Source organism: Stegastes partitus, unplaced genomic scaffold, assembly GCF_000690725.1.
Source record: "Stegastes partitus isolate 25-593 unplaced genomic scaffold, Stegastes_partitus-1.0.2 Scaffold450, whole genome shotgun sequence".
In the NCBI taxonomy this organism is placed as follows: Eukaryota; Metazoa; Chordata; class Actinopteri; family Pomacentridae; genus Stegastes; species Stegastes partitus.
Window position 1 is genome coordinate 287,746 of NW_007578181.1, and position 27,874 is coordinate 315,619.

At 44.6% G+C, this 27,874-nt stretch overlaps 1 protein-coding gene across 1 annotated transcript in view; it reads left to right on the forward strand.

Annotated features, from left to right (window-relative positions):
* Positions 1–3,631: 3,631 nt before the first annotated feature.
* bahd1 (bromo adjacent homology domain containing 1) overlaps positions 3,632–27,874 on the forward strand; it is a 34,749-nt gene continuing 10,506 nt past the window's right edge. Inside the window, exons 1-2 of the mRNA XM_008286333.1 lie at positions 3,632–4,472; positions 24,570–26,324. Coding sequence (XP_008284555.1) covers positions 24,689–26,324 — 1,636 coding nt within the window. The 5' untranslated portion in view covers positions 3,632–4,472; positions 24,570–24,688. The remainder of the gene's footprint in view (positions 4,473–24,569; positions 26,325–27,874) is intronic.

The following is a 27,874-nucleotide window of genomic DNA, read 5'->3' on the forward strand; positions in this document are numbered from 1 at the left end:
TAGAATACATGATGATAAGATATATGGTGACTGATCAGCGTTTTGGTTTTTAGGTTTTTTTGTAATGTAGGATCCTTCCAAGTGTCTCACTACGTGGTGATGAAAATCTTTGTTTTTGTGCAGAAGTATGTAAAATCATTCAGTTTTTCATGCTCATCAGTTTTAGGTACGCCGACGGTTTAAAATAAATACTGTGATTGTTTACCTGCAGGGACAGAAGTGCTCCTGAAGAAGACGTCATTGCAGGTAGAATTGCTGCATTCAAAAAGGTCAAAGTGCGTCTTCTTAGCAGCAGAGTCGGTGTGTAGATGATCCCTTTTCAGACTATGTTGTTTTATTTATCACTGCTACACAAACAGCATCTCTTTAGATTATTTTTGGAGGCGGGTTCGTCTTATAGAGGCAGAGAATGGAGGAGTATCATGTAGTGACACTGAACCAGAGACTCGCTGCTGTTTGCTTGTTTTACACCCTCGTTATTGGCTCAACCCTGTAAAGAGCAGTAGGTTCAACCAGAAATCACATCTATTACGTTTGTCTCGTTTGTCATCTGCAAAGTAGACGTTACTTGAACAAACACGCCGGATTAAAATGTGTGATATTTGAGTTTAAAGCAGCAGCAGCAGGATGATTTACTCAAATCGTGCCTCGTTCTCACACTTGAACGATTTCTCTTCAGGTGGTTCTGACAGCTTTCTGTTCCCTCCCAGTAACCTGCTGCTGAACTTCTCTGCCCATCACCTGTTAAGATGATGTATCACGAGATTACTGCCTCCAATCCATCTACTGTCATCTCATCTCCGTCTCATACGGTGACTCAGGCTGATTGATGTGCAGAAGATTGTCTGCCTGGACTTTGATACCGCTCGGCGCTGCTCGGCTGTGTGTCACACTCGGCTCTGAAACGCTGAAAGGATTAACCGTGTTCACAATTCGTTGTTTTCCTTCTTTAACCCTCCGGTGGGAGATGAAAGAGCCTAAGTTCAGATGTGACGACGTGAAAGACTGACTGCGTTTGTCCTGAAATACAGGAGCCTTTGTGTTTCTGATGCATCCTGTGATTTAAAAAAAAAAAAAAACTAGAGTGAGAAAAGGTTTGTCAACAACATACATGACTGTGTAGTCCCTCTGTGTGCGCCGAACACAGAGCTGCTTGTTGGTAGAACAGCCAGGAGGGAGATAGTAGCTGAGACAATGATTGAACTATCCCAGTGCGTTTGAATTATACATGGGAGTTGTGTTTCAGGCTGGACTTTCCCCTTCCAGGAAATAAGTCAGGTTCAAACACTATCATCGCTCTGAGCTCACTGGAAACATTCTCCACCGTAAACCTCCACACTGGTTTGTCAGCAGGTACCCGACACACCTGCTCACTGGTTTTTATCATTTCCAACGTTGTGGAGCAAAGCTGAAGACATCAGAGCTACGACATAACACATGTGGAATCGTACACCACACAGGAAAGGGTTAAAGATACCAGAACATGTCATACATTAGATTATATTTAGATTTCTAAACACTTTCCCTTAATTTGCCTGATTGGGTTGAGGAGTCTTTACTCGTCTTGTGTTTGTTTATCCGTCATGAAGATCGGCTCAGTCGCTCTGGAGCTTTCTTCTCCAGTTGTCTTGTGATGGAAAGTGATCTCCATGACAACCGTGCAGACCCCCTCGCCGAGGAAGACAAAACTCCGGCTGGAACCCGAAGCAGCCGAGGATCTTCTGAGAAGCGTATGTTGGTGCTTTTTGGTTCAGGCTGGTTTTCTGAGATCAGAAACGACACTTTAATTGTGTGATTTTAGAGGTTTCAGTTAAATAGTTGTGCAGGTGAGGTGGAGACACAGAGGGAGATGATATTGTTCTGAAGGGTCAAAAATGTCAAATACAAAGCAAGACACAGACCATGTAAGTGAGTTTAAAAAAAAGTTTTAAAAATATCAGAAAATATGGGAGAAAGAGCACCAAAAGAAGCTGAAAACTGTGGAGCTGTGTACTGTAAAAATATCAGCAAATATCTGTTAAATAATTATATTTTAAGCAGATTCAAACAGTAATTTGGTGTAATTTTATAGTTACAAGAATCGTAAAAGACAGCTATCTATATAGACATTGTTTACAGTTTTGGCCTGTTTTTTGAGGGTTTAAATGTAAATTAAACCATTTTTCTGTGATTTTACTCGTTATTATCTGTAATTTGACAAAACAGAAGATCTGTAAGAATAACAGTTTAAAAAGATTTACCAGTTTTAAATTTAATAAACATAATTTCTCTTTGAAATAATGGAAAATATCTACAATATAATGACTCTTTTTCTGATTTAATAAAGTCAAAAAAGGAATTTTTCAGTCAAATGTTGAAGAACAAATGACCAATTGGGACATTATTTACAGTTTGGACCTGTATTTTACATTAAAATTATTACTTTTTCCTGTGAGTTTACTTTTTATTCACTGTAGTTTAACAAAACAGGGAAAATCTGTAAAATACCAGTAAATAGTTTTGTTTATTATTATTTTGTACAGCATTCTCCATCCTGATCCTGCAGACTTCTTATATTTGTATGAGGCCTGGTTTGATTCAAGATTCAGGATTAACTTTATTGTTCCAGGCGTGGGACATTTGTCACCCCTGCTGCCATCAACACAAGCAGACACAAACAGGGAAAGCCCATAGATAGAATAAATAAATATATACATCAGGTAAAAGGAGAATAAAAATGAACATCATAGTCTAACTTCATGCGTCCACAACGTGGCCTTTTTTGGACTATTTGTTGTATAACTGGTCAGACTACACAGCAGTGGAGTGACTGGTTTTAGATGCTTTACAGTTATTTAATGCTTCCAGATCAGTAATAAATGATCACAGTACAAACTCTACGTTGTGAAGCTGCATGTTTGTGAAGGAAGCTGCTGTGTAACGTCGGCCAGCGCAGAACACGTTGTCTTTTCAGCTGCGTGGCTCTTTATTAGGCAGGAAGGACTCCTCCCTTCAGCACAGAGGTGCAAACTGAAGGCCTTATTGTCAGGGGAGGCTTTTCCACTTTCAGCAACTCTCCAGCTCATGTCAGCGAGTCATTAATAAACGTTGGTTGGATTCTATGGAACCATGAATCCAGATGATTTCCAGGGGCGGGGCTCTTCCTGATTAATACAGAAGCAGCTCAGAAGTGAAAAAAATAAAAATAAAAATCAGGCATTAAATGGAGATGTTCTGTATGTAAATAAGGTCCTTTAGCTGTTATTATTATCAGGATTTAATTCATAATCTTCATCTTTTATAAAGTTAACTAATGTTGTTGGTTTTGGTTTTATAGGTGAGTTATTAAAAAAATGCATTTATCAGGAATTTATTTAACATTCATGGCAGCAGACTTGATGAACTAATTAAAACCCCTTCCTTATTGACTTAATTAGTAAATATTTATTCATGCATTTATGGCAACAAAAGACAAATGGATTCACAGCATCAGAAGATTATTTTATAGAGATTTATGAAACATTTTAGGAACGTTTTGAATATTTTCTAACATCAGAAGTGGTGTCCTGCTGCCGTGCTGCTCTACTGAAGGAGGTGTTGTGTAAGAAGAGGTAGAGGTGGTGGTGGTGTGCCAGAGCTGCACTGGTCTGAGGTCAGTGAGGCTTTCAGTCATGTAAGGTGTGTGTCAGGTGACTGTTCATGTTGCACTGGTGTCCAGGTCACACACAGGAAGTTCATCCAGTGGTTTAACATCCTCCTGCTCAGTTTAGACAGAAACATTCTTTATTTTTGAACACAACACATCCAGAATCCAAGCGTCCTACAAAGTTCGAGCAGAGCATTAAAAAGAGACACCAGGCTCATCCAGACGAGGCGGTCACATGTCAGAGCGGCTCCGGTTCCGATCCAGAGGTGACGGATCCTCCACAGCAGCGTCCGGCTCCGCTGCAAGGGGTTAATCCAAGTGTCAAAAGAGCAGGGCTGGGGGACGTGAAGTGGGTGAGAGCCATCTGTCAGCCGCAGCGGGGGCTGCTGGGGACGGTGACATGTGGACGGCGCGTCCGTGGCCCTTTAAGAAACTCCATGTTTTCGCTACATGATGCGTCAACATAAAAAGCGGATGATGCTGTTATGTAAAAACATGCCGAAGTGGAGCGTAGTTTGCAGGAGCTCTGCCCGTAGCCTCGCTTCGTCTTTCACACCGCCGATGTAGTTTGACGTTTACCGAGCGGAGGGTTTTTACGCGTGGCGCACGGAGCGGCGCAGTTTGGTGCGAGAGAGAGAAAAAAAAAAGGAGAGAGAGAGAGAGAGAGCGAGGCTTCAGCAGATCAACTCAACATGAGTCGCCCTCCACACTGTTTTCCTCCTTCACTTGCGGGAAGCGTACACCTGACGCATCTCTCCGTCGCCGTGTGGAACTGATCTTCCTTTTTTCTTTTTTAATCTCCAAACAGCACCGTCCTCCGCTGGCTGATTTTCCGGACGACGAAGCGGTAAGACACAAAAGCTCTCAACTCTTATCGCCTCTCGGGCTAAACTGAAAGTGTCAGGCAGGACGGGATCGAGCGATGAGGCGGCTCGGGTCGGGATAATGTGCCAGCCATGGACGCGCACACGGATCCGTCCTGTTCTTAGCCGTCCACAAACGTCTAAGGCAACTTTTTTTCGGAGCCGTGTGCCGTGTGTGTGCCGCCACTCGTGCAGGTGGCGAAGCGGCGTTTAATCGGCTGAAATGCGGCCAGAGCCTCGACCCGGAGCCTCTCCGGCTCGTGATCGCAGAAAATGTCAGAGAGGAGGCAGCAGCAGAGTTGGAGGCTCGACTCTGGAGCAGGAGTTTGTGTTTGTGGCTCTGCTGGATGAACCCAACAGAACTAAATAAATAAAGAACTACTGTGGAGAGTTCAGGTTCTGTTGCGACGACGGTTGTGTTTGGATGCAGAGAGGAAGCAATTAGTCACTTAATTGATTCTTCAAAGCTGATAATCCATCAGCAGCTCGTGTGAAATGGAAATGTTTGCTGTTTTTGTGCCAGCAGATATCAGAATATGTGAGGATCTTTTGGGTTTGGGGGAGTTTTGAGGCAGATGTAGTCATGTGACTGACTTTACTCCAGTTTTGTGTCACTAAAACCTTCTGATCCACTGTTTAATGGAAATGTTGCGCTTTTTACTTCTCAAAAACTCAAATGAAGCTAAAATAGTTTAATTTAAAGGCTCTGGACGGACCGTTCTGCTTGTGTAACATCTACTTCTGATGCGTTTTGTTGGTCATTCTTCTGTATTTTGTTGGTATTTCCACTGAACCGTCCACACACTTCCTCCGCCGCTCTTGCTTCAACAAATCAAGGCTCTAACTTTTGCTTTTTCTGCCGTATTTTTAAACTAAACAGTCAGTAAACAAAGGAAATGAAACGGCATAATCTGGGTAAACTGATCATCTCCTGCGCTAAAAGGTCACCGGAAAGTACAGGCTCCCGTACGGGTCAGAACACAAGTGGCCTGGTGGGTTCCTCGCTATAATGGTGTTTGTAAAAGCCTCTTGTAACCAGAACAGGCCTGACAATAGAGCTCCGGTTTTGGAGGTCGTGGTAGATTTGTGTCCAGTCAGTTCTCCACAGAGAGCCTTGACAGGCCTGTCAGGGCCGCATGTTGAATGCCCACACGTGAGCTATAAAGCTGGATATCAATCCCGGACATAATCCCATTATTCCTGAAGAACTGTCCCGTTGTTGCCGTACAGGGAGGAGGAGGAGAAACACGCCGACCTCTGGCCGTCCCACAGGAGACAAAACGCTGGCGTGCGGACCACATGTGGTCAGAGGACGGCCAGGCGGGACGTTTCATAGAATAGGAGGCGGCGGTTCGACTACAAACGGAGCATCATGTCGCTATTTTTAACCCATTAAAATATACTTTAGTGGAGGGGAAGACCGACAACAACCTGCCACCCACGGCTACACCGGAAAGTACACCGACAGTTTTCCAAAACACCACCACGCTGTAGTTCTCATCACACCAGAGCCACTACCGTCGAACAGAAACCCTCTGTTTGTTGATACTCCCTCCATTTTTCAGGAACTTCATCGGTGCCATAGCGTCGGCTTCATTTGGTTTGGTTTGCATGTGGCTGCTGCTTCCCTGTGTTGTAAATGTGGAGAAGCTCAGAACAGAAAATTACACTTACTCCTATTTTTAAGGCTCATAAGCACCCACCAAGCTCCCTGCTGCACCATCCAGATAAAAAGAAGAGAGGAGTTGATAAAAAAAAAAATCCTCTGAGTTGCCTTCAGTTGCTACCCAGAGAGCAGTAATCGAGTATTATTATTTCACTCCCCTCGCCTCTGAAACCAGCCCTGATTGAAGGTCTTAAAACCAGACTTGGGCTCAGAGTGGATCTTTCAACATCACACATGTGTTTTAATAAAGCTTATTTCTAAACTCTTAAATCTTAACCCTCCGAACCCCGACGCCGGAGATCTGTGGAGCCTCGGGGCAGACGCTCGCTCGCAGGTGATCCGACGTTAGCGAGGAAAGAAAGATGATAGAAACCTCTGAAGACCTCCAGAATAAAGCGCTTGTGGTGGTCGGGGTGATGTGCCGTCATTAATAACTCTAATTATCTGACTTTGTTGTCGTAATGAGGTTGTGTCCTGAGATTTCTGCTGTTGTTTTTTGGCTGAGAACAGTTTCATCACCGTGTAGATAAGCTGCTGTGCATTTCACACGGCATTCCCCTCTTCTGCTGCTGCTGCCACCTTCGCTACAGGAAATAACAAACTCCACACCAACACACTGACGGGTTTTGCCAGAGATTTGAATCTTGCCTCCCTTTGTGCAAATGGCTCCACCGGTTCCCTCCACGCTGTTGAGTCGGGCCGCCATGGCTTTGGTTCGGCACCGCTGAGGATAATTCTGATCGGTGTGTAGAAATCCAAACGGATAGTGAGGTGTGGTCAGACCGTTCTACAGACCAGAAAGTCAGTTGTAATAAAGCCAGCAGCCTTCTAAAGCGCTACCACAACGTCTGGAGAGCTTTGCACTTTGCTGTTTTACAATGCTAATGAGTTCTAACTCTCAATCCTGCGTGGAGGAATATTCCTCTGGACTGAATGAGCAGCCAATCTTGTATCTCAGGATTAGCCGAGCCGCGCCGTAGCCCGTAGTCCTCTAAAAGCCATTAGCCGGCCCCTCTCTTCCCCTCTCTCTTTCCCTGACTCACCCTGGCACGCTGCCGAGACACAGCTGTGAAAATTACAGGTTTGTTTCATGGAAACATAGAAGAAGAGGAGGCAGGGCTGGTGTGGAAGGAAGGACGGGAACAGAGAGCCACAGACTGGCATCAGCTGTCCACCGGTCCACAGCTGCAGTGGATGTGCAGCTTTCAGAGTCGGGGTCTCGCTCGCTTCTCACACTCACTGGGATTGTTTACATGGGGGAGGTGTGTGTGCACATGTGTGTGTGCATATGTGTGTGTGTGTGTGTTTCGGGGAGGGGGACACTAAACCCTGTTTGGCTGCAGCCAAACAGAACAGAAGCTCTCACTGTGACTGACAAACGTCAGGCTCCTTCAGTGAAAAGCACATGGCACCGAGCGTCCTTCGGTTTGGCAGATGCTAAAAGCATGACTGAGGCCCTGGCAGGTGGGCAGGCGGGCGGGCGGCCGGCCCCCTCCTCGCTGCTTCCTCAGCTGGGCTGGAAACCCAGCGACAGGCCTCCTCTATCAGAGAGTCATTGTTCACGATGATGATGACAATCTCTCACTGTCTCCGCTCACCGTGCTATCTCAATCCATCACTCTCTTGTCTTTCGCCTGCCCCCCATCCCCCCCTCGCCGCCGCCGCCGTCTCTCTCCTAATTTTCCTTCCCCCTTGTTTTCTCCTGCTCTCTCAGAAAGTCCGTGTCAAACATCTGTATCTCCGAGTAGCTGTCAAGCAAAGGAAAGCGGGAGGCTGAATGTGGAGAAATTGCCCCTCTGATTTCCACTGAGTTTGACTTTTCTGCTGCTCGTTGTGATGCGAGGTGCGAGCTTCCTCCTCTGCTGCTTCGATCTTTTTGAATTCAGTCTTCATCACTATCTCTCTCTATCTGGTTTCTCTCTTCTTCTTCTTTTTTTTTTTCTCCTCTTCTCCCTCTTTGCTAGTCAGGCTGTCTGGCATCTTGCCCCGTCTCTTTGAAGAGGAACAGTAGAAGGAGATAATTACACTTCCTGTCCTGTATCTGCTCTGTGCTGCTGAACTGTCATCTTTACATCTGTAGGCTTCGCGCCGGAGCCCAGAACAGCTTACTACCTGTTCTGCTGCGGAGAAAACTCACCGCTTCAAGCTCGACGTGTCTTTCATGTGTTCATGACAAACTCTCTTTTGAAGCCGCGTTTTGATTCTATTTATGTGCAATTAAGCAGATTTCCCATCACCGTCTGCAGCGCGCTCTGATCACAACATCCACCTTCACCTGCTTGTGCGCCGTCGGTGTCTCGGCTGTTTGGAGGCTTGTGGCTTGTCCTCCTCCTCCTCCTCGTTGTTTCCTATCGTGTTTCACAAGTCGTTTCTGATCTGAACATATGCTTTTGTCAATTCCAGATTTTATTTTCGTGTTTTTTTCTTATTTCTGGTCTTAATTTTGACCTTAAATTCCCCATTTCACACAACGACAGCAGCAGCAGCCCTGTCTGGTGTGGATAAGTTATCACAGAAAACAAGTCAACAGCCACGCATGACACAAATGCTTCAGTCTGTCTGTCACACACACTCCTCAGATAACCGCCGGTTAATGCCACAGGGTTCAGCCAAACAATGACAGGTTGGGTTTTTGCGGTTAGACGGGATCAGGCCTCTGGACTGACCTCACGTATGATTCATCGCTCTGAAAACAGTAATGATTATAAACACGAGGCTTCCTCTTCTACAGTGTACATCAGCGGCTCTCTTCGTTTCTTGCTAATGAATCCCTATTCGCAGGTGATTTAGAGGCTTTTCATTACATCGTCGTCGCCCTGCGTAACCGCGGCCGCGTCTCCAAAGTGGGTATCGTCTCTTAAACGCCGGCGACCCGCTCGATGCTGCCAAATGTCGTTGGCGCTTTGACAAATTGACCATCACTTTCACATCAGCGGCTTTCAGCTAACATGATGCCGACGACACCTTGGCCGAGGTTTATACCATAGACCAGGGGTGTCCAATCCTGGTCCTCGAGGGCCACAATCCTGCATGTTTTAGATGTTCCCCTCTGATTCAAATGATCAGGATCGTTATCAGGCTTCTGCAGAGCTTGATGATGAGCTGATCATTTAAATCAGGTTTGTTGGAAGAGGGACACATCTAAAACATGCAGGATTGTGGCCCTCGAGGACCAGGATTGGACACCCCTGCCATAGACTGTATAAAAGATGGACGTAGCAACCGACCCTGAAAAATGAAGCCAACCCGGAAGTGTCAGAAACCTGCAATATCACTACGTCCACTAGCTGCTGGCTCCACAAAGCCCTGGCTCCCATAGACTGGAACTGGAAAAGAAGTGATCACAGATCATGAAATACTGCATTCCTACAGCTCAGGATTGTTTTCTTATTAGTTTTCATGGTCAAATCCAGAGATCAGGTGGCCAATCTGAAAATAAATCAAAACTGAATTTTTAAAAAATCGTCAACATTTTGCGGGGCAAGGGGCGTGGCTGGCTTGATTGACAGTCGGCAGCGACCGTACAGACGAAGCGAGCAGAAGGCGGTAAATGTGGGCGGGCAGAGAGGGCCCGCCTCTCAATCCGTCTGACCAATCGCTGCTCTTATGGCTCCGCCCCCCTCCTACAATTTTTGGCTCCAGAAATCCAAGAAGTCAACCAGGAAGTAGCAAAACCCTGACTTCATGTTCTCAGTGCAGAAACCAACGGGTGACGTCACGGCAGCTACGTCCATCTTTTATACAGTCTGTGGTTTATACGAGGTGGAGGGAACAACTTCCACAAAGACTTTGAGCAGCAAAAAGAACAAGTCTGTGGTGAACAAGGCGTTGACATGTCGTCACGTTGTAGGTTGAGGAACTTCATCATTTGTTTTGCGGTTTCCTCACAACATCATCGTTCATTTGAAGTCTTGTTTCTGTCTATTTGGCAAATATAATCCCAATATTGACTCTGTTTCAGCTGTTTTTAGCCTCTGTCCACTCCTGGGGGAAATATCCGGTTGTTCAGCTGCTAAATGCTTTACTGCGTTCACCAGCTGGTCTCTATCCGTCCGCTCTACGCCGTCGACTTGCTGTAAAGTTAGCTGCAGATCCAGGTGACGCTTCTCTGTGGTTTCATCATTACAAGTGACCCTTGTCTTACAAGTGACCCTTTTCATATTGTGCTTACACATCGTTTGGTTCATCATCGGTGTAAAAAGGTTGCTTCACTTCTAATGTGTGCAGCAGGATGACATGTAGGAGTGGAGTGTAATCCTCTGAACCTCACAAACTAAAAAGGCAGTTTGTCTTTTAACAGTTACCATTATGACCCAGTTTCTCTGTGAAAGCAGAAAAGGATTGTTGACTTTACGACCATCCTTGAACCTTTTATTCTGTGAAGTACGGTTTCATCTGAAAGATCAACCAAATCTAAGCTTAAGTCGTGATGTTCAACGCAAAATCACTTCAGGCCGCGTTTACACTGAGCGAAAACGGTGATGTGTCAATGGGCCTTTGGTTTAAACGAAGCTACGAGTCACGAAAACGATCTGAAAACTCCGGTCATAGCGGAGATTTGGAAGAACTCCGTCTTTGCATGCAGACGGGAGGAGACGGAGTTTGACGTCACATGTGTGCGACTAAAGCATCATCAGTGTACGACCATGTTTACAGTTTGGCTGCTGTGATAGAAACAGATGCTGTTGAAGCTGCTGGTTTTTACGTTTGTGCAACGTTTTTGGCCTGTTTGCGTTTACGTTCAGAAAGGCGCAGAGGAGACGGATCGCTCGCACCATTATCGTTGAAGTAACAGGAAGTAGTTTGTGCTATTTGTTGTTGGTTTTCTTTCCAGGATTCTGATTGGCTAGCGTGGCTTTATGTTTGTCGTTGCAGTGCCCCCTGTAGGTCTGGCAGCTCATAGCAGCTTTCTATGTGGTTTTGTGTAAACAAAGAATTTCTTTGTGAAAACGATCTGGTGTGAAAACACAGATCTGGTTTTGTGAATACCGGCTACGTGTAAACGTGTAAAAAGCTTGTTCTAACCAGATTCTGTACAAACAAACGGAACAATCTCCACAGTGAGACCTTGAAGCCATCAGTGACTCACCTGTGAATAAGTCACATGACAACAACATCCAGGGCTGTATGGTCTGAGCTGGGCTGAACTGCAGGCTGTGTTTACACAGAGCAGATAGCAGGTATGGAAACCAGCTCAAAACGTCAGTCGTAAAATATGTATGGTATGTAGACCCACTATTTTGTTTATTTTATTTTATTTCACCAGCATTGGAGCATCTGTGGGCACCTAGACACATGTTGGACGGGTTTTGTTTGTTTATTTTTCCCATTTAGGGGGATTATTGGCATTCTGACTTTTCTATACTTTGCAAAAGACATTTCTGAGGCCTTTGTTCTTCTATCCACGGTTGTGCTGTTTCCATAGAGGTGCAGGACTTTTCATTTCTAGTGAAAAATGACCAACAGGAAGTAAAAATGTGACAGGATCAGAAAAGAAAAAGCTTACTTGGAGTACAGAGGGTTAAAGGGAAAGAAAAGGGCTGTAACTTCTGCCAAACAGAGACAACTGTGTAGTTTGGAACTCAATGCTAAACCGTGATCGTAACACATAAATAAAAGCCATTAAAGTGAGTCGGTCATGTCGGTTACACAGCCTCCCACTTGTTCCTGTTTATCTGTCAGAGGAAGCATGTGTGATTTTATTCTTTAGGCTTCGCTTTGAGGGATTCATCTAAACATCATTGTGCATCTTTTAAACTCACCGGTCAGATTTCAGTTGGAGTGACGTGAAAAGAAAAGTCTGTAAACTTTCTAATTCACTATAAAAAGTCTCTGAACCCACAGCAGAAACTTTCCGTTCAGGTGCGGCGCTGATGCTCTGGAAGCAAAAAGCAGAGCTCGGGTTTATCAGGCAAGTGGAGAAAGAGATCAATAAAGTATTACAGTGTTATTTCACTCCAGCCGCTGCTGTCTCTCTGGCTTCAGAATGAAAAATTCATCATCATCATCAGTAAATATCTCCTGAGATAAGTGTTTCTGGGCCAGGAGCTCGTTGAACAGGGAGACGAGGCCACATGGAGATCTGAGCTGAAAATGGTCTGGAGCACAATAGAAAGCACAAACTGTTAAGAAGCACCGTCGGGCTTAAAGTCACACGACTTGTTCGTTTATGTTGTCTGACATGAAGGACGGTCCTTCTGCTCACTGCATGACCTCTGGTCAGAGCATCATCACTTCTGGAAATAGATGAAAACCTTCTCATCTCTCTGAACACCCTGTTGTTTGTCAGGGAGTCTGCGGATCACTTGACCTTATTGAAGGCGACATAAACAACAACGCAGTCACTTATTTATCTGCGATTTATCGAGAAAAGTCACAGCAGCCGTTGTCACAATGGTTTTAGTTTATGTAACTCAGAGAACTTGATATTCTGACTTCCTTCATATCTCGGTTCTCGCTTTAACTCCCACATATTTAGTCTCTCACTGATGATTTGGTTTCATTTGTCTTTACTGGAAAACGTTAGAGCAAAGAAAACACCCTGCTAGGCCTGCTTCTCAGTGGATGTTATGGATCTGGTTTTAAAGGGTCCATACTGTGCCCCCCTTTTAGCAAATTTATGAAAAAATGTACAGAATGTGTCTTTGAATTTTTAGATTTAAATCCTGCAATGATGCTTCATTTTACCCTGACTTCATGAAAGCTGACTTTAGTGTCTCTGTCCACGGCCCCCCTTCAGGAAGACGACTCTGTGTCCACGACTGATAGCGAAACAGTCGACCACGCTGCAGCCGACTCAGGCCCGGACTTCCTCTAACGTTCTCTCTGAGCGGTCATTTTAAAACTGGCTGGATTCAGCCCGGCTCTGGTTTCTAACTCACGTGGGAGTGCATGAAGACTCGTCATATCTTAACAGCTTTTTTTTTTTACACCTCCAAGTTTATAGCAGCCACAAAACACTATAAAAATTGCTTTTCGCCACACGGGACCTTTAAAACTATTTACACCAAATAGATTCACAGTTTGTGGGACGTGATCAGAACCGTTGATCGTCCCAGAGGCTCGCTCTCATGCGTCATGTCTTTGATCATGTGATGTTACACCAGCTGCTCTCGTTTCTGTCGGAGTGACGCCTGATGAACCTGCTTTATTCACTTATTACCAAACAGCAGACGAACGACGTTAGTGTTTATTTTGCTGGTGGACACGCTGGAACATCGGCCGCTAAAGAGCCAAATATCCCTCTGAGGAGGTGGTGGAGACCCAAAATAGAGCTGAAAATGATCAAACTGGGCTGCTGGTAAGATTTCAGTCTTAGATGTTGTGTTTGTTAAAACTGTTGTAGGATGAACAATATATCGGCGACCACATCGGTATCGGCCGATATTAGTGTTTTTTCCGATATATCGGTATCGGACTGATGAATGAATTTAGCCGATGAGCTAACATTAGCACTTTCGTCTCTGCATTTGATATCGCTGCTATTTCAGATGTTTTTACTTAAACTGTCCTGGACTTAAATATGTTAAAATACGTTTTGCTTTTGTAATAAAGAAGACGATGTGGTCTAATTTGTTGGGCTTCTTCTGAATAGTTTTCTCACAGTGCTCACTTATACTGACTTTTCAGTGTGAAGAAAAATTGAATATCAACATCTGTTATATCAGAAATGTTAATATCGGATATCAGTATCGGCCACAAATTTTAATATCGTGCATCACTTGTATTAATTTACATGTTGACTGTAAAAAGAACAGACTGCACATCAGAAATTTGAATTATTCTTTCACATTGTGTGACGAGGGCTGCAAAGTGTCTCGGTGGTTAGCACTGTTGCCTTGCAGCTCGAAGGTCACCAGTTCGCGTCCCAGTGCCCATCAAATATTCTCGAATATATCCTCCTGACTAGATCCTAGCTTGTGTTGTATCTGCTCTCAGATGGTCGTCGTTTTGGATAGAAACATCTGCCGAATGAAATTGAAATGGTAGATATATTAGCTACACCTTAGCTATTGATAAATATCTTTCGTTTATGTATATGTATTTGAGTCCCAAGTCACTAAAGGAACACATGATTGCAAAAAAAGTTAGAAACGTGAAGCTCTTAAGTGATCCTGCAAACACCAGTGTAGAATCTTTATTTTTTAAAATCTGCTTTCTTTGAAAACTCTGTACCAACCTACTGTGTTTCACTTGCCTATTACCAAACAGCAGACGGACAAAGTTAGTTTTCTGGTGGACATAATGGAGCATTTAGTTGCTTTAGTTTAGTTGAGTTTAGTTTAGTTGAAGTGCCTAATATTTGTCTCGGGAGTTGGTGGAGACCAAAAACAGAGCAAAAAAGGGGGAGTGAACATTCACCAGGTGGCCAGAACTCCACATGAATGACAGTGTTGTTCTCCTGGGTTTTTGTAAATGAGCAAGGCAGCAACAGCAGCTGTACAGATGATGTCAGCGCTGAGTTTACACCCATCAACAACTGTTCACTTTGTCCTAAGAAACCTGTTTTAATGCTGGATGAAGGAGACATTTATTATCTTTGAGTGTTTTGTCATACTTAGAAATATAAAACTAACAAACATATTGGAAAGGTAAAATATATATGTAACTGACAAGAAAACATGGCGTCCTCTTTTTTCCGATTTGGTTTGGTGACATGATTTAGACGTTTGTGTTGCCATCAGCAGCGAGCCAGCGAGTGCATCCTGCATGTAGGAAGCGTTTAGTGGTCCAGGTTGGCGGCTCTCCGCAGTGTGTTGCAGTGTGTTTATTGCAGTGCAGGTCAGTTCTCAGCAGTCTATACTCCCTCAGCTTCCCCCGGTGCTCACGCCTCATTAACTCAACACACTCAGCTCCTTTACAGCTGTTAATTACACACCGTAAAGCTGATATTGATGAGGACAATCAGCATTTATCCCAATTAAGCTTGACTACACGTTAACTTGATAACATGGGCGGCTTTCCAATCAGTTTGTTGCTTAAAAAAACAAAACGTGTGACCTGCTGTTTGGTGTGGATACTGAAGATTTCCATTAAGCGGAAACCCGGAACACCCGCTGAGCGGATCCAGCTGAGCGGTCACCGCTGACGGCGGGTGTTTGTGTGCATCCTAACAGGCCGATCTTGTCTGTGTTTTGTCAAGATGTAATAGAGATAATAAACGACGAGCGGCAACTGATCGCTCATAATTAGATTGAATGTATCATTAAGAGCAGAGGATGCAGTGAATGAGCCTAATTAAGAGCGATACATGCTCCTATGTTCTGCTTTCATTAGTATAAGAAATGAATGACTGGAATGTTCCTTAAGGGGCTGATATTATGGGTTTAATATTCGTTAGTGATGATCTGATTCTGGATGACGTTCATGTTGCTGTGAGGACTCACCTGGTGTGAGCTTATGATGTGATGATCATGTTTATAGTGTTTTGTTTCTTCTGTTGCTCAATCTAAGACTTATTATAAAACTATCATTTATTTTTTTCAATTGCTTCGTCTGTAAAAAGGCTTCAAGCTGGCTCGGTGGTTAGCACCGTTGCCTCACAGCTAGAAGGTCGCCGGTGGGCGTCCCGGTGAGGACACCCGGGATCTTTCTGCGTGGAGTCTCCATGTTCTCCCCGTGCAGCGTGGGTTCTCTCTGGGTTCTCCGGCTTCCTCCCACAGTCCAGAAACATGCTGAGGTTAATTGGTGATTGTAAATTGTCCGTAGGTGTGAATGTGAGTGTGCTTGGTTGTCTGTCTCTAAGTGTAGCCCTGTGATAGACTGGTTACCTGTCCAGGTGAACCTGCCTTCACCCTGAGTCAGCTGGGATAGACTCCAGCCCCCCATGACCCTAGTGAGGTGAAGGTGCAGAGATGATAGATGGATGGAAAACTCGTCCTTCCCAAGTTTTTAGAGTCCGATGATGTTTGTTCCAGTGTCTTGTTTTGCCAAAACATCCACCAAAACCCAAAGATGTTCATCGAATCATCACAAAGGACCTTATAAAGCTTATTTTTTGTTGAATTGAAGACCTGGTATCGATGAAAGTTAAGATTAATACAGGATGACAGGAACACTGAATTCCTCGTGACTAATAGATGAATTGACTACCGTAATATCCAGACTATTGAGGCACCTGAATATAAGCTGCAGGTGTCCACGTTGTAACATGAGATATTTATACAGAAAGATTTTTTTCAGTAAACTTTTAATTAAATACGTACCGGTAACGTACACAAGTACGTAGATGCTTTTTTCCGATCAGTGCCTGTAACACGGCTGGTTAAGAAATTAAAACATACAGCAGCCGACCAGGAAAAGTCACTGATCGCTATCTTCATCTTCCTCCTGCACTAAAACCACTAAAGTCGTCTTCTTCAGCTTCAGCTCTTCGCTTTCATCTCGAGGCAAATTCGTAAAAATCCATAAATTAGCCATGTCGTTGTTTAAGCCGCAGTGTTCAAAGCGTGTGAAAAAAGTAGCGGCTTATATTCCGGACATTACGGTAATTCTTTCAGCGCTGTACTTGTAAACGTTCCTGTATACATAGAGGGAACATACCTCCATATAATGAGCTTGTGCTATTAAACATGAACTCATCAGACCTTCCATACGGCCAGTTTATCGTTTACCTGCTGCAGTAGGAAACTATAGTTTTCTTGCCGGTGACATTTTATTGTCAGCCGTGTGTATTATTCATCAGAGCTCATCGATTATTTTTCTCATTAAGAGCAGACAATAAGATAATCGAGCTTAAGTAAGAGGGCTGCTCGCTTCTCTTCTCCGACGCCATTGATCTGACAAAAGAAATCACTAAAATATACCTTCAGGGATTTATATCAGCGGCGCCGAAGCCATTAGAGAGTTTCTGTTGCTGCAGCCGACCAGCAGTGAGTTTTATACCAACAGTGAGTTTGTGAGGATCTTGTTGGGTTTTGTACTTTTTTTAAATGATAAATCAGGTTTGTTATAAATTCAACATGACTTTAAAACAACTTCAGAGTAGTACATTACTTTTATACTCTTGTAAAGTATATTTTTCTTGCATATGATATTTGTAGTGAGCAATCTGTGTACTATTTATCATCGTTTGCTGCTTATTATTTCACAATTAGGATGAGAAATACACTGTGAAATGCACTTTTAAAACAGTTTTTTTCTCCAATATTTACTGTTATATTTTAGACGTGTTGTTCAATCACAGATAATAACCAGTAAAATCCCAGAAAAAGGGATTAATTTACATGTTGACCCCTAAAAAAAAGTCTAAATTGTGTATTTTTACAAATGTTCATTCATTCTTTAGCCGATGATTGTCTAACATCAGCGCCTTCGTCTCTACATTTGATATCGCTGTTATTTCACAGATGTTTTTACTTAAATGGTCCTTTAACATTAAATATGTTTAAATTTGTTTTACTTTTGTTACGTAATTAAGAAGATTATGTGGTCTACTTTGAGCTTCTTCTGAATAGTTTTCTCACAGTTCTTACTTATACTCATTTTTTGGTGTGAAGAAAAATTGATTATCGGCATTGGTGATATCAGTTATATCAGAAATCTTGAGCTCGGTATCGACCAGAAATTTTAATATCGTGCATCACTAGGACTAATTTAAATGTTGGCTGTAAAAAGAACAAACCGTACATCAGAAACCTGAATTATTCTTTCAACAAGAGCTGCATGGTGGCTCGGTGGTTAGGTTGCCTCGCAGCTAGAAGGTCGCCGGTTCACGTCCCGGTGAGGACACCCGGGATCTTTCTGCGTGGAGTCTCCATGTTCTCCCCGTGCAGCGTGGGTTCTCTCCGGGTTCTCCGGCTTCCTCCCACAGTCCAGAAACATGTTGAGGTTAATTGGTGATTGTAAATTGTCCGTAGGTGTGAATGTGAGTGTGCTTGGTTGTCTGTCTCTAAGTGTAGCCCTGTGATAGACTGGTTACCTGTCCAGGTGAACCTGCCTTCACCCTGAGTCAGCTGGGATAGGCTCCGCCCCCCATGACCCTGGTGAGGATTAAGGTGTAGAGATGATGGATGGATTGTGTGACTATAAAAATGCAGTTTTATTGTATTTAAATCAGCTAAAATGCCACTATTTAACTGATTCATGAACATCACTGTTGGTTCATTTCTCTGGTGCCTTTGCAGCCAGATTTTCTGCATTTTTCTTACATTTTTAGTTATTTATAGCGTAACTGGAACGCTCCTTTAAGGAATTTAAAATGATCTTTATGTTTCTGGCACACCATAGAATAACTTAATGTGAGTTTATGGTGATGCTTTGTGATCATTTAAGTATATTTTATTTGTCTTTATCGCTGTAATATTGACATATTGACATTTTAAACGTTTAATTGTGGGTTTAAACTGATCTGTGGCACCAGACACAGACCTGCAGAACTACTTTTCCTGTAGTTTTCCTACTTTGAAACCAATCAAACAGAAATATCTTCAATCTCTCTCTGATGATGACTTTTTTGGGGGGAAGTTTTGATGATGTGTAAAATAGTTTCAGTGATTTAATCAAATACATTAAATGTAATACAGAGAAATGAGAAGCGGCTGTTTGTTGCAGGATTCAGGGGAGATTTTTAAAATAATAAATAAATGCAAAAGTGAGGAGAAAGATGTGCAGCACAGTTTTTAGGGGAGAATATTCCAGTTGAGATGATTTTTTATTTATTTTTTCCTCTACGGAGGGATGTCCCGGTGCAAAACGGCGAATGTGAACGCAGGCAGCGCATGAATATTATCTCCAGCATGCCACTTCGGAAGTAGGTCACCGCTCACCGATTTGTTCACCATGTCTCCAGCTACTGTGGGCTGTTTGCTCCGCGGATCGCTGCCCGGGTCCACGGAGGCACCGAGCACCGGCTGACGAGGAGGTTCGGCAGGAAGGATTTCTGATTTCTTCAATTCTTATTTCTAACGGGACGCACTAAAAAAAAAAAAAAGAAAAATCGTGAATCCGCGCGGCTGCAAAAAAAAAGAGAGAAAAGCTTCAGTCACAGTTGGAGATGGTCGGCTCTCTCCGGGTAAGCCCTGCTGCTCACAACTCGCTCCGATCCGTAATCGTGTGAAACTAGCAGCTCCGTTAGAATAAATTCGATGGAGGAGGTTCGGATGTTCCGCCGAGCTGCTGCCTCCTCTCACTCCTCCTGCTCCGGCATGCTGTCACATCACCACCGACATGGACAAGCTCCAGTAGGCGAGTCTGCTGCTGCTGCTCAGGCTTTTCTTTTTTCTTTTCTTTCTCTCTTTTTAACACAAACCTCCTCCTCCTGATCACAAACGCTCCCTTAATTGCATTTTCTGCTCATTCTAATCCACGATCCGTGCGTGGATGTGGGTGTGTTGTGTTTTGTGGCTGCGTGTAGGAAGAGGAGCGGTGGTGGTGGAGGAGGTGGTGGTGGAGGAGGTGGTGGAGGATGGTTGCACTGTTGGATTATTCTGATTATTTCTTCTGCTCCAGAGAAAGTGGACTATCTGAAGCCACAGCAGATCGGTGAGAGCCTCGGGGCTTTTCTCTTTCTCTCTCTCATCATGACAGCTCCGCACAATGTCCTTCTTCTGAATGAGTGTGTGTGACAGCCTCCTCCTCTTCCTCCTCTTCCTCCTCTTCCTCTGTCAGACTTCTGATACAGGCTACATGAAACTACAGCCCGTTAATACGCCATCAGCAGCAGCCAGAGAGGGAAATCTGAGGCGCTGAGGTATCACCAGTTGTGCTCCGTTTACTTTTAGAATTGGAGGAGTTTGCATCTTCGTACATTCTGGACCTCAGGACCCTGAAAAGAAACGGGGTCACCGGGTAAACCTGCAAGGTCAAGCGCAAGAAAGAAAGAGAATATGTTCTCTTATTGCTGCTTTGTTAATCCGCTGCTTTGTTTGGTGACTTGTGCAAATGAAGTCTTTGCAAAATAATGCAATCAAGATGCAACACATACCTGCTGCCTGCACTCAGACCTACAGCACTATGATATAGAGCTTTGTGCATAATGCATACTTTTACTGTATTTTACTATTTATACACTTCAGCCTGCAGTGCACAACTTTTGTCTCCCCCTTCTGGCACCGTGAAGGACAGGACAGGAGAGAGAGAGACAGGATAGAGGGGAGAAGAATGGAGGAAGGACCTGCAGCAAATGGCCATGGGCCGGATTCAAACCCACGACCGCTGCGTCGGGGACAAGAGCCCCTATACGTGGGTCACCAGCTCAGCTGGTTGAACCATAGTGGCGGCCCGTGAAGGCCGTCTCATGATGGATGGATTGGATTTTCTACCGTAATCGTTCCTCCGAACGCCGACTTTTTTTTCTATCTGCAGCATCAGAAACTTTTCTTGGATGCTTCCTGGTTTTTTGTCCTCTCTGTCTCCATCTTGGGCTGCAGGGTGATGCAGTTGGTAGCACTGTTGCCTCACAGCTAGAAGGTCGCCGGTCGCGTCCCGGTGGGAGCACCAGGATCTTTCTGCGTGGAGTCTCCATGTTCTCCCCGTGTAGCGTGGGTTCTCTCCGGGTTCTCTGGCTTCCTCCGACAGTCCAGAAACATGCTGAGGTTATTTGGTGATTGTAAATTGTCCGTAGGTGTGAATGTGAGTGTGCTTGGTTGTCTGCAATAGACTGGCGACCTGTCCAGGGTGTCCCCTGCCTTCGCCCTACGTCGGCCGCCCCCCGCGACCCCAGTGAGGGTTAAGCGATGTATAGATGATGGATGGATGTCTCCATCTCTACGGCTGCTCTGAATTTCAGTTATCCAGTTATTTCTAACGCATCACTACATAGACGCCAGATTTGAAACTTTGTTGTCCTGCAAAGTACAGGAAATTAACCAGCGTCTCATTTGGCGGGGCGTTCATTTAAATGGAAAAAGTCCTACAGCTTGAAGTAGATTCCAGGACTTTTAGACTTTTTCTCTTCTTCTGCCGCTGACTTTTCACTCCTCTGAAAATCCCTCAAAGGAAGCAGCCCTCATGTCCACGCCGAGGCTGCAACCTGTGATTAAGAGTCACACATTTAAAGGAAGCCAAAAAAAGGTCGTGAGCCGCTGCGTTGAACCGCTGCTGCCTGTTTTCTTTGGCTCCTTAAAACAAAGCTCAGTGCACTCGTGGCCCATCGCCGCAGGTTTAATGTGAGCCGTGAGACAAACAGAGAACAGTTTGGACGCTTTAAAAGATCTGAAAAAATGATTTTATTGTTTGTTAATCTCACCCTCTGTGATCATTCAGAGCACATTGTGTACAAGGAAGATGTTTTCTGTTCTCCAGTTAATGATTCGGTGATTTAACTTTTTTGGCTTTAACCAAATCAGGCCTCAGAGGTTTTTACTGTTTGTGTATCGCGGCTGTGCTGGAGGTCAGTAAGTCAACAAAAAAATGATGTGTGTGACCAACAGTCTAAGTTTATCTGGACATTAGCATCCGCAGCGTTCTCGTCTTGAATCGTCCTCCAGAAATGGTCGTAAAAATGGAGGCGCTGTTGCCAAGTGGGCTTTTCTAAGCTTATGTTTAATGTTCCCTCAAAGTGTCCCAATACAAATGTTTTTTCTAGAAACCGTGTGTGTGGGTGTGTGTGTGTGCAGCCGTCGGTACTGCTGCTGTGCAAAGCAGCACGAAAAAAACGGAGCTCGGTATTAATGTTCGCCTCAGAAAAGCTATCAGGTTGTTGTTTTGTGGTCGGTCCGGCCGACGGTGCTCTTAAAAGAGGCTCCCGTCCTTCAGCCGCGCACGCTTGTCTTATTCAAATGAAGCAACTTGATTTGATATCCACAGACAGAAACTCAATGCGAGGCTCCTTCTGTCCGCTTGTTATCTGGAAATTAAATTTCTCCCTCATGGATTGCATTTCACGGTTCACCGAGTCATTCAGCGACGAGGCCTGTAAGACGGAGATGGTTTGAAAACGTCCGGCCGGAGTTCAGTCTGCTGCTCCGGAGCGACGGACGGTTTGTTTTCCTGCTCAGTCCTGTTGTGAATTATTTTAACAAATCGCAGCTCGTAAGAGTCACGAGGCGTGTTCAGGGTTTAATGTGGAAGATCTCACACGTGTTGCATGTTGACAGTTTGCATGGTTAAAGAATGAGTTGTTCACTTGGTGGGAAGAAGAAGTTGTCGTTCAGTTATTATTATTATCACACAGTGCAACTTCATTTTGTTTTTTGCTCGGCTGCAAATGGGGAAAGATTGAAGTTTTTATGTGGAGTATCGCAGAAACCGAGAATGCTTTTACATTTTTTCTGAAGCTGATGAGTTCAGTTCACGTCCAGAAAACTAAAAAGACAACAGACTGTGTAGATTCTTGTTGTTTCTCATAACTCTGTCTCACACACACACACACACACACACACACACACACACACACACTCTCCTTGACTGGCCCTGCACAGTCATTAAAGCCTTGTTGCGACTATAAGTGGCTCAATTTAAAAACAGGACAACAGGCACAAGAATAAGATTTCAGCATGACGTGATGCACTTTGGTTTATAGAAAGCAGCCATCGGTACAGAAATAAACGTCATTTGCTGCGGACACACAAGAGCTGCAGTCGGTTGCTGACTAACCTGCCCATAGAGATGCTGCATCTGCGTCCTGGTTTTAGTTTTTTATCAGAGATGCAGCCCCTTTTTTTGAAAGTTAGAATTTTAAATGTGAGCTGATGGAATTTTTTTTCCCCCAAATAAAATAAAAGGCATCACGATTACATTAGCTGCTGAAAAGGTTTCCGTGTTGCACGTCTTTGCCTGAAAGTGCCTGAGTCCTATTTACCTGCATGTATACGGTATATATATATATATATACACGTACATTATCTTATTGTTTTTATTTGTTTTATTCTCTTTTTGCACTGTGTGGAAGTTAGATGTATTTATTTCTGCTATTTCTATCTCTTTCTGTCTCTCTATATGTATGCGTTCATATATATATTTTTATTTCTTGTGTGTTTTATTCCTTATTCTTATTTTCCTTATTATTATTGTAACAGGTGGACATTTCACTGCATGTTACACCACGTTTAGCTGTGTTTGTGACCAATAAAAGACCTTGAACTGAATTGAATATATCGTTGAAATAGTGCCGACATCTCACACCAAGTTCGTTTTATAGATTTAAACATATATTTGACCAAAACAGGACATCTGAGGTTGATGTTTTTCCCCTAAATCGACCGATATGTCGTAAAAAAAAGTACCATCGTCGTAGCAACACCTTCAAATAAACCGCTCGGCTAATTGATTTTACACTGGAACCAAAATCTGAGACCTAATCAATTCTGAAGAGAGTATGTAATTGTGAAAGCTCTGGCTGAAGAGTCACTTAATAAGGAAAAAAAAAAAGACCTGTGTTGACTTAGTTCCTGGAGGTCAAGTAGCGTAATTGTGTTTCCGGGCTGCGGCGAGGCGGCCGACCCGGTTCTTTGTGCCGCACACACACCGGTGTCGTTGCGTAAAGGTCGCCGGCAGTTGAGTCATCGAGGCTTTTCCTAAACGAGGTGTTGACACAGCGGCAACGACATGTGAATTACAGAGGATGCTGCCGATTATTATTTATCTTCTGCTCTGAAGTTGCCGGAGACGCTTTGATGCGCTTGTTCCCGGCTTGTTGACATGGAAACCGACGGGGCTATTGTGTGACGAGTGTTTCTGCCACCACCAGTTTTTGGTGAAATAAGGATCAATTCGTGAGTCATTTGATCATCGCTGTTTGTTTTTGTGTCTCCGAATGTTGGAGAAGTGCTCTTTAGTTTCATACTTCACAGGGATTTGAAAGCTCCTCTGACCTTGTAGACAAGTGAGACTCCTGCGGCTCAAATCAACGACTTGTAAAGCTTCCATCATATCAGATGTCGAACACCTGAATGCCTCACCTGTTCCTGCTCGCTGCTTCCGTGTTTGAGCGGCGAGTAAGTGGGTGAATGCTTGGGCTCCTGGTGGATTGTGTGAGTCATTAATCTGCTTTGAAAATGACTTCAAGGGTCCAAAAATGGCCGTCATTGATACAAAGGATGGAAAGGCAATAGTTTAGAGTGAAAGCAACCCAAAATTTAAAAGAAGCTCATGCAGCAGCCACAGCACAAATCATTAATATAATCACTGTGTTTTAATGGGAGCTAATTTTAAACGGAATTGAAAAATGGGAAAAGCTCCTGGAATACACATGGCCTCAGGGGTAAATCTATACCCCACTGTACATAATGTGCTCCTGGTCTCAATTTCTCCTGCATCCTGTGTGTGAAGTGTATTTGCATGTTAAGGAGAAGCTCGTCTAAGTGGTTGTATTCTCTGGGGACGAGCAAATTGACAGCAAACTTAGTAAAACCGGTTGTTTAATAATGCATCAGGAGATCCTGTCTGTTGCATTAAGTCACTTTCAGGTTCTTCACGAGTGACGTCTGTGTGCGGCTCAAGCTTTAACGCTGATGTCTGATCTGTGTCTCCGCAGAGAGTGCATGGACACCGATGATGATGCTCACTGAGAGCCCCGTCTGAGCCAAAAGCCCGCCGTTGGAGGACCCCGTGGATGAAGAGGTTTTGGTGGATCTGCTCCCGGACGCTGAGACCATGGTGAAAGCTCAGCGGAGCAAGCCAGTGAAAGGTGGGAAGAAAGAGAAAGGAGGCAAAGCAAAGCGAGACGGCGTAAAGAAACGGAAAGAGGGAAAGAATGAGCTGAGAGGAAAGAAGAAGAGGGACAAGAAGGCCTCGCATCGACACAGAACGAAGACGCTGGCGGTGGACGATGGAGACGCGCTGGACTGTTGTGTCCTGCTCACACGTCTCGAGGAGAAAAGAATTGTGGGTAAAGAAAAGGACATGAAAAAGGGAGGGCAAAAGAGTGTTAAAGTCAAAAAGAAGCTGCGCTCCGTTGAACGAAGGACCAAATCTGGACTTAAGAAAACTTCCGCAGCCAATCAGCAAACACTGGAACCAAAAAACAACCAATCGGACGCCTTACTCGTGTTGCCCTCCCCCGTCTGGGAGCCCCGCAGGAGGAGGATGGCCTCGCTCAACGCCGAGGCCGTCAACAGCCTGCTGCTCTTCAGGGACGATTCCCTCGCGGCAAATCTGTCAAAGAAATGGCAACCTGCTGGCGACGAGCCTGCTAAAGATCTCACTAAGACTGAACACAGAGGTCAACAAGCCAAACAGGGTTCTTCAGCAGCAGCAGCCGTGAAAGAGAAACCGAAAAAACAGAAGCGGTCAGCAGCTCAGGCTCAGAACATCGACTGGTTGAGTCTGTTTGCGCCGACGCCGCGGCGTCAGGCCGGCCTCACTGCCGCTACGCTGCTCAGACTCACCAGTTCCCAGTACGGAACCAAACGGCACAAGAAGGCCGAGTCCAAGCCGGGGGGTGGGAGCGATGCAGCAGCTACCAGTCAGGATGGCGTCAGCGCTAAGCCTGTGTGTGGAGGAACGACGCAGACCAAAAGAACAACACATCCCAAACAAGAGGAGCAACTAAAGCACAGAAAACAGGGCACAGAAGATCCGGTCCATTCCCAGCCGAGCTCCACCATCCAGGGCTGCTGCAGCTTGTGTAAGACAGAACCTTTGGATCCGGAGTGGAAGGGTGCAGGGTCCACAGGGGGGCAGGAGTGTCTCAAACATCCTCTGCATTGTGGCTCTTCTCTGGGATTCCCCTTAAAAACAATCAAAGAGGAGCAGGTGGAGACGGAGGTGTCGTCCTGCTACTGCTGCTCCCAGGAGAGATGTGTGGAGTACTGTCACAGACTGGCCCTCTTCCTGGAGGACAAGACCTTCAAGGAACCGGAGGACGGCTCGCTGTCCGAGGTGTTCCACCACCACCATCACCACCACCACCACCATCACCACCACCACCTTCAGTCGCCCCATTCTGTAGCCCACCCAGCAGCCATAACCATCAGCCCGCACACCTACACCTGCTTCCCAGGCTACTACGTCCACTTCAGCCACCCAGAGAACCCCCCCTCTCCCATATCACCCCTCGCTTTATGCCCGAGGAGCAGCAAGAGGCCCAAGCTGCTCCCAAGCACAGCTCCACAACCCTCAGGGATTAGCCACCCAGTGTACTGCTGCACCTCAGTGGAGGCCTGCTACGGAGAGCCCTGCAGGATCAACGGCTACTCTGCTTACACCAGTGTGATTCCAGCCATCACCAGAGGAGGCTGCTCCTTCAGCCCCGCAAACTGCACCAAATGTAACCAAGGCATCAAAAGAGGTGAGCAGACATTGTTTACTGACTGGGCTTCATTTTTAGCAGGATTGTTGTCCAGGTATCACTCTGTCTGGTACTTGTGTGATAACAAATGATGCACCGGTCAATTAGGCGTGAAATCCAGCGATGCGTAGTGTTCTAACAACACACTAGTTATTATAACAGCTATAAACGATAAATATTAACAACTAATGAGCCTTCCAGCATCAAGCCCTCCTCGTATCTGGACCTCCGTCTTGACAATCCGACATAAAAGAAGGTTTTACATTTAGTGTCGGATTATTGAGTCACGACTGTATTTACTTTATCACTGGTATTAAAGGTCAACCTTTAAAAAGCCCATGTAACGCACATTTGACGAGTAAATTTATTTTATGGGTCTATAGGTTTACATGCTTCACTGTCCAAAAAAACATTCTCATAATGTACATTGATGCAGCACCTCTTCTCACCTGTTGTCTGAAATGCTCTGTTTAAGCGCCTGTTTCTTTAATGCCAGTAAAACTGAACGTAAGCATGGAATCGTTGGTTGTGTAGAGAGACGTAAGACGTGTCTCTAGTGAGGAAGTCGTGGTGGACTGTGAGGAAGCTGCTCATTCTTTGCATGAGGGCATGTTAAAGTAGTTGATATGCTAATGTGATGCATAGTGATGTCACTAAGTCACGTAGGAGAAGCCTGGACTTCAAATTAAACATTTCAGGTGAGTAACTTAAGGAAATAAACTTCTAGAGTTTGCAAACATTTTACAAAATATACAAAAAGGCAGCTGTATAACACACTAAAGGGGAAAACCCAAAATCATAACACGGGTTCTTTAATGGGCGAAGTGTTGAGATGCAAACTCACTGTGATGTAATAGTGGTTTAAGATTCTGGCGATAAAATCTATCAGAACATTCGATTCTTCTGATCTTTGGTTTGACTTTTGTGGCCCGTTATTTCCTGCCAGCTGTCACATAAAAGCAAAATGCCCACCAGAAAGAGAAACTAGTGGAGAAGGAGGTGTTGGTTTCATGTGTTGGCTCACGATTTGCTTTTTATAGATGGTCACATTGTAAAGGAGGTAAAGGTACAGAGGTGGATGTCTAAGTTTGAGCAAAAGAGTTTCATCGATGCCAAGAGAGGACGTTAAAACAATATAACTGATTAGCCCTCCCCATGAATAAACCTAATGTGTAATCAGCGGTCCCTTTAAGTCAGATGGAAGGTTTTTCTTTAATAAGTACGTTCTCATGAGCGCAGTATGGCTATGAGATGGTTCTGTATGCAGTGCCCCGCTAATCCAGCTGCCAGAGCTGCACAATGTGCTGAGAATAGCTATTATATCAGGCATTTTTATTCTCCCATTTTGGAATGTCACTTGAGTGGGACGTTACAAAAAAATATCAGATAAAGGGCAAGACCTCTTTTGTCTCGGTTTGAATACAAGCCGCCGGACAGTGAATACAAGGCCTGTGCAGCTGAATCCTAATGAGCTGATTGTATGTGCTCGAGTGTCAGCAGTTAGTTGCTGTGTTCGAGTCAGCGACGTGAGCCAGAACAGGAAAACTCTT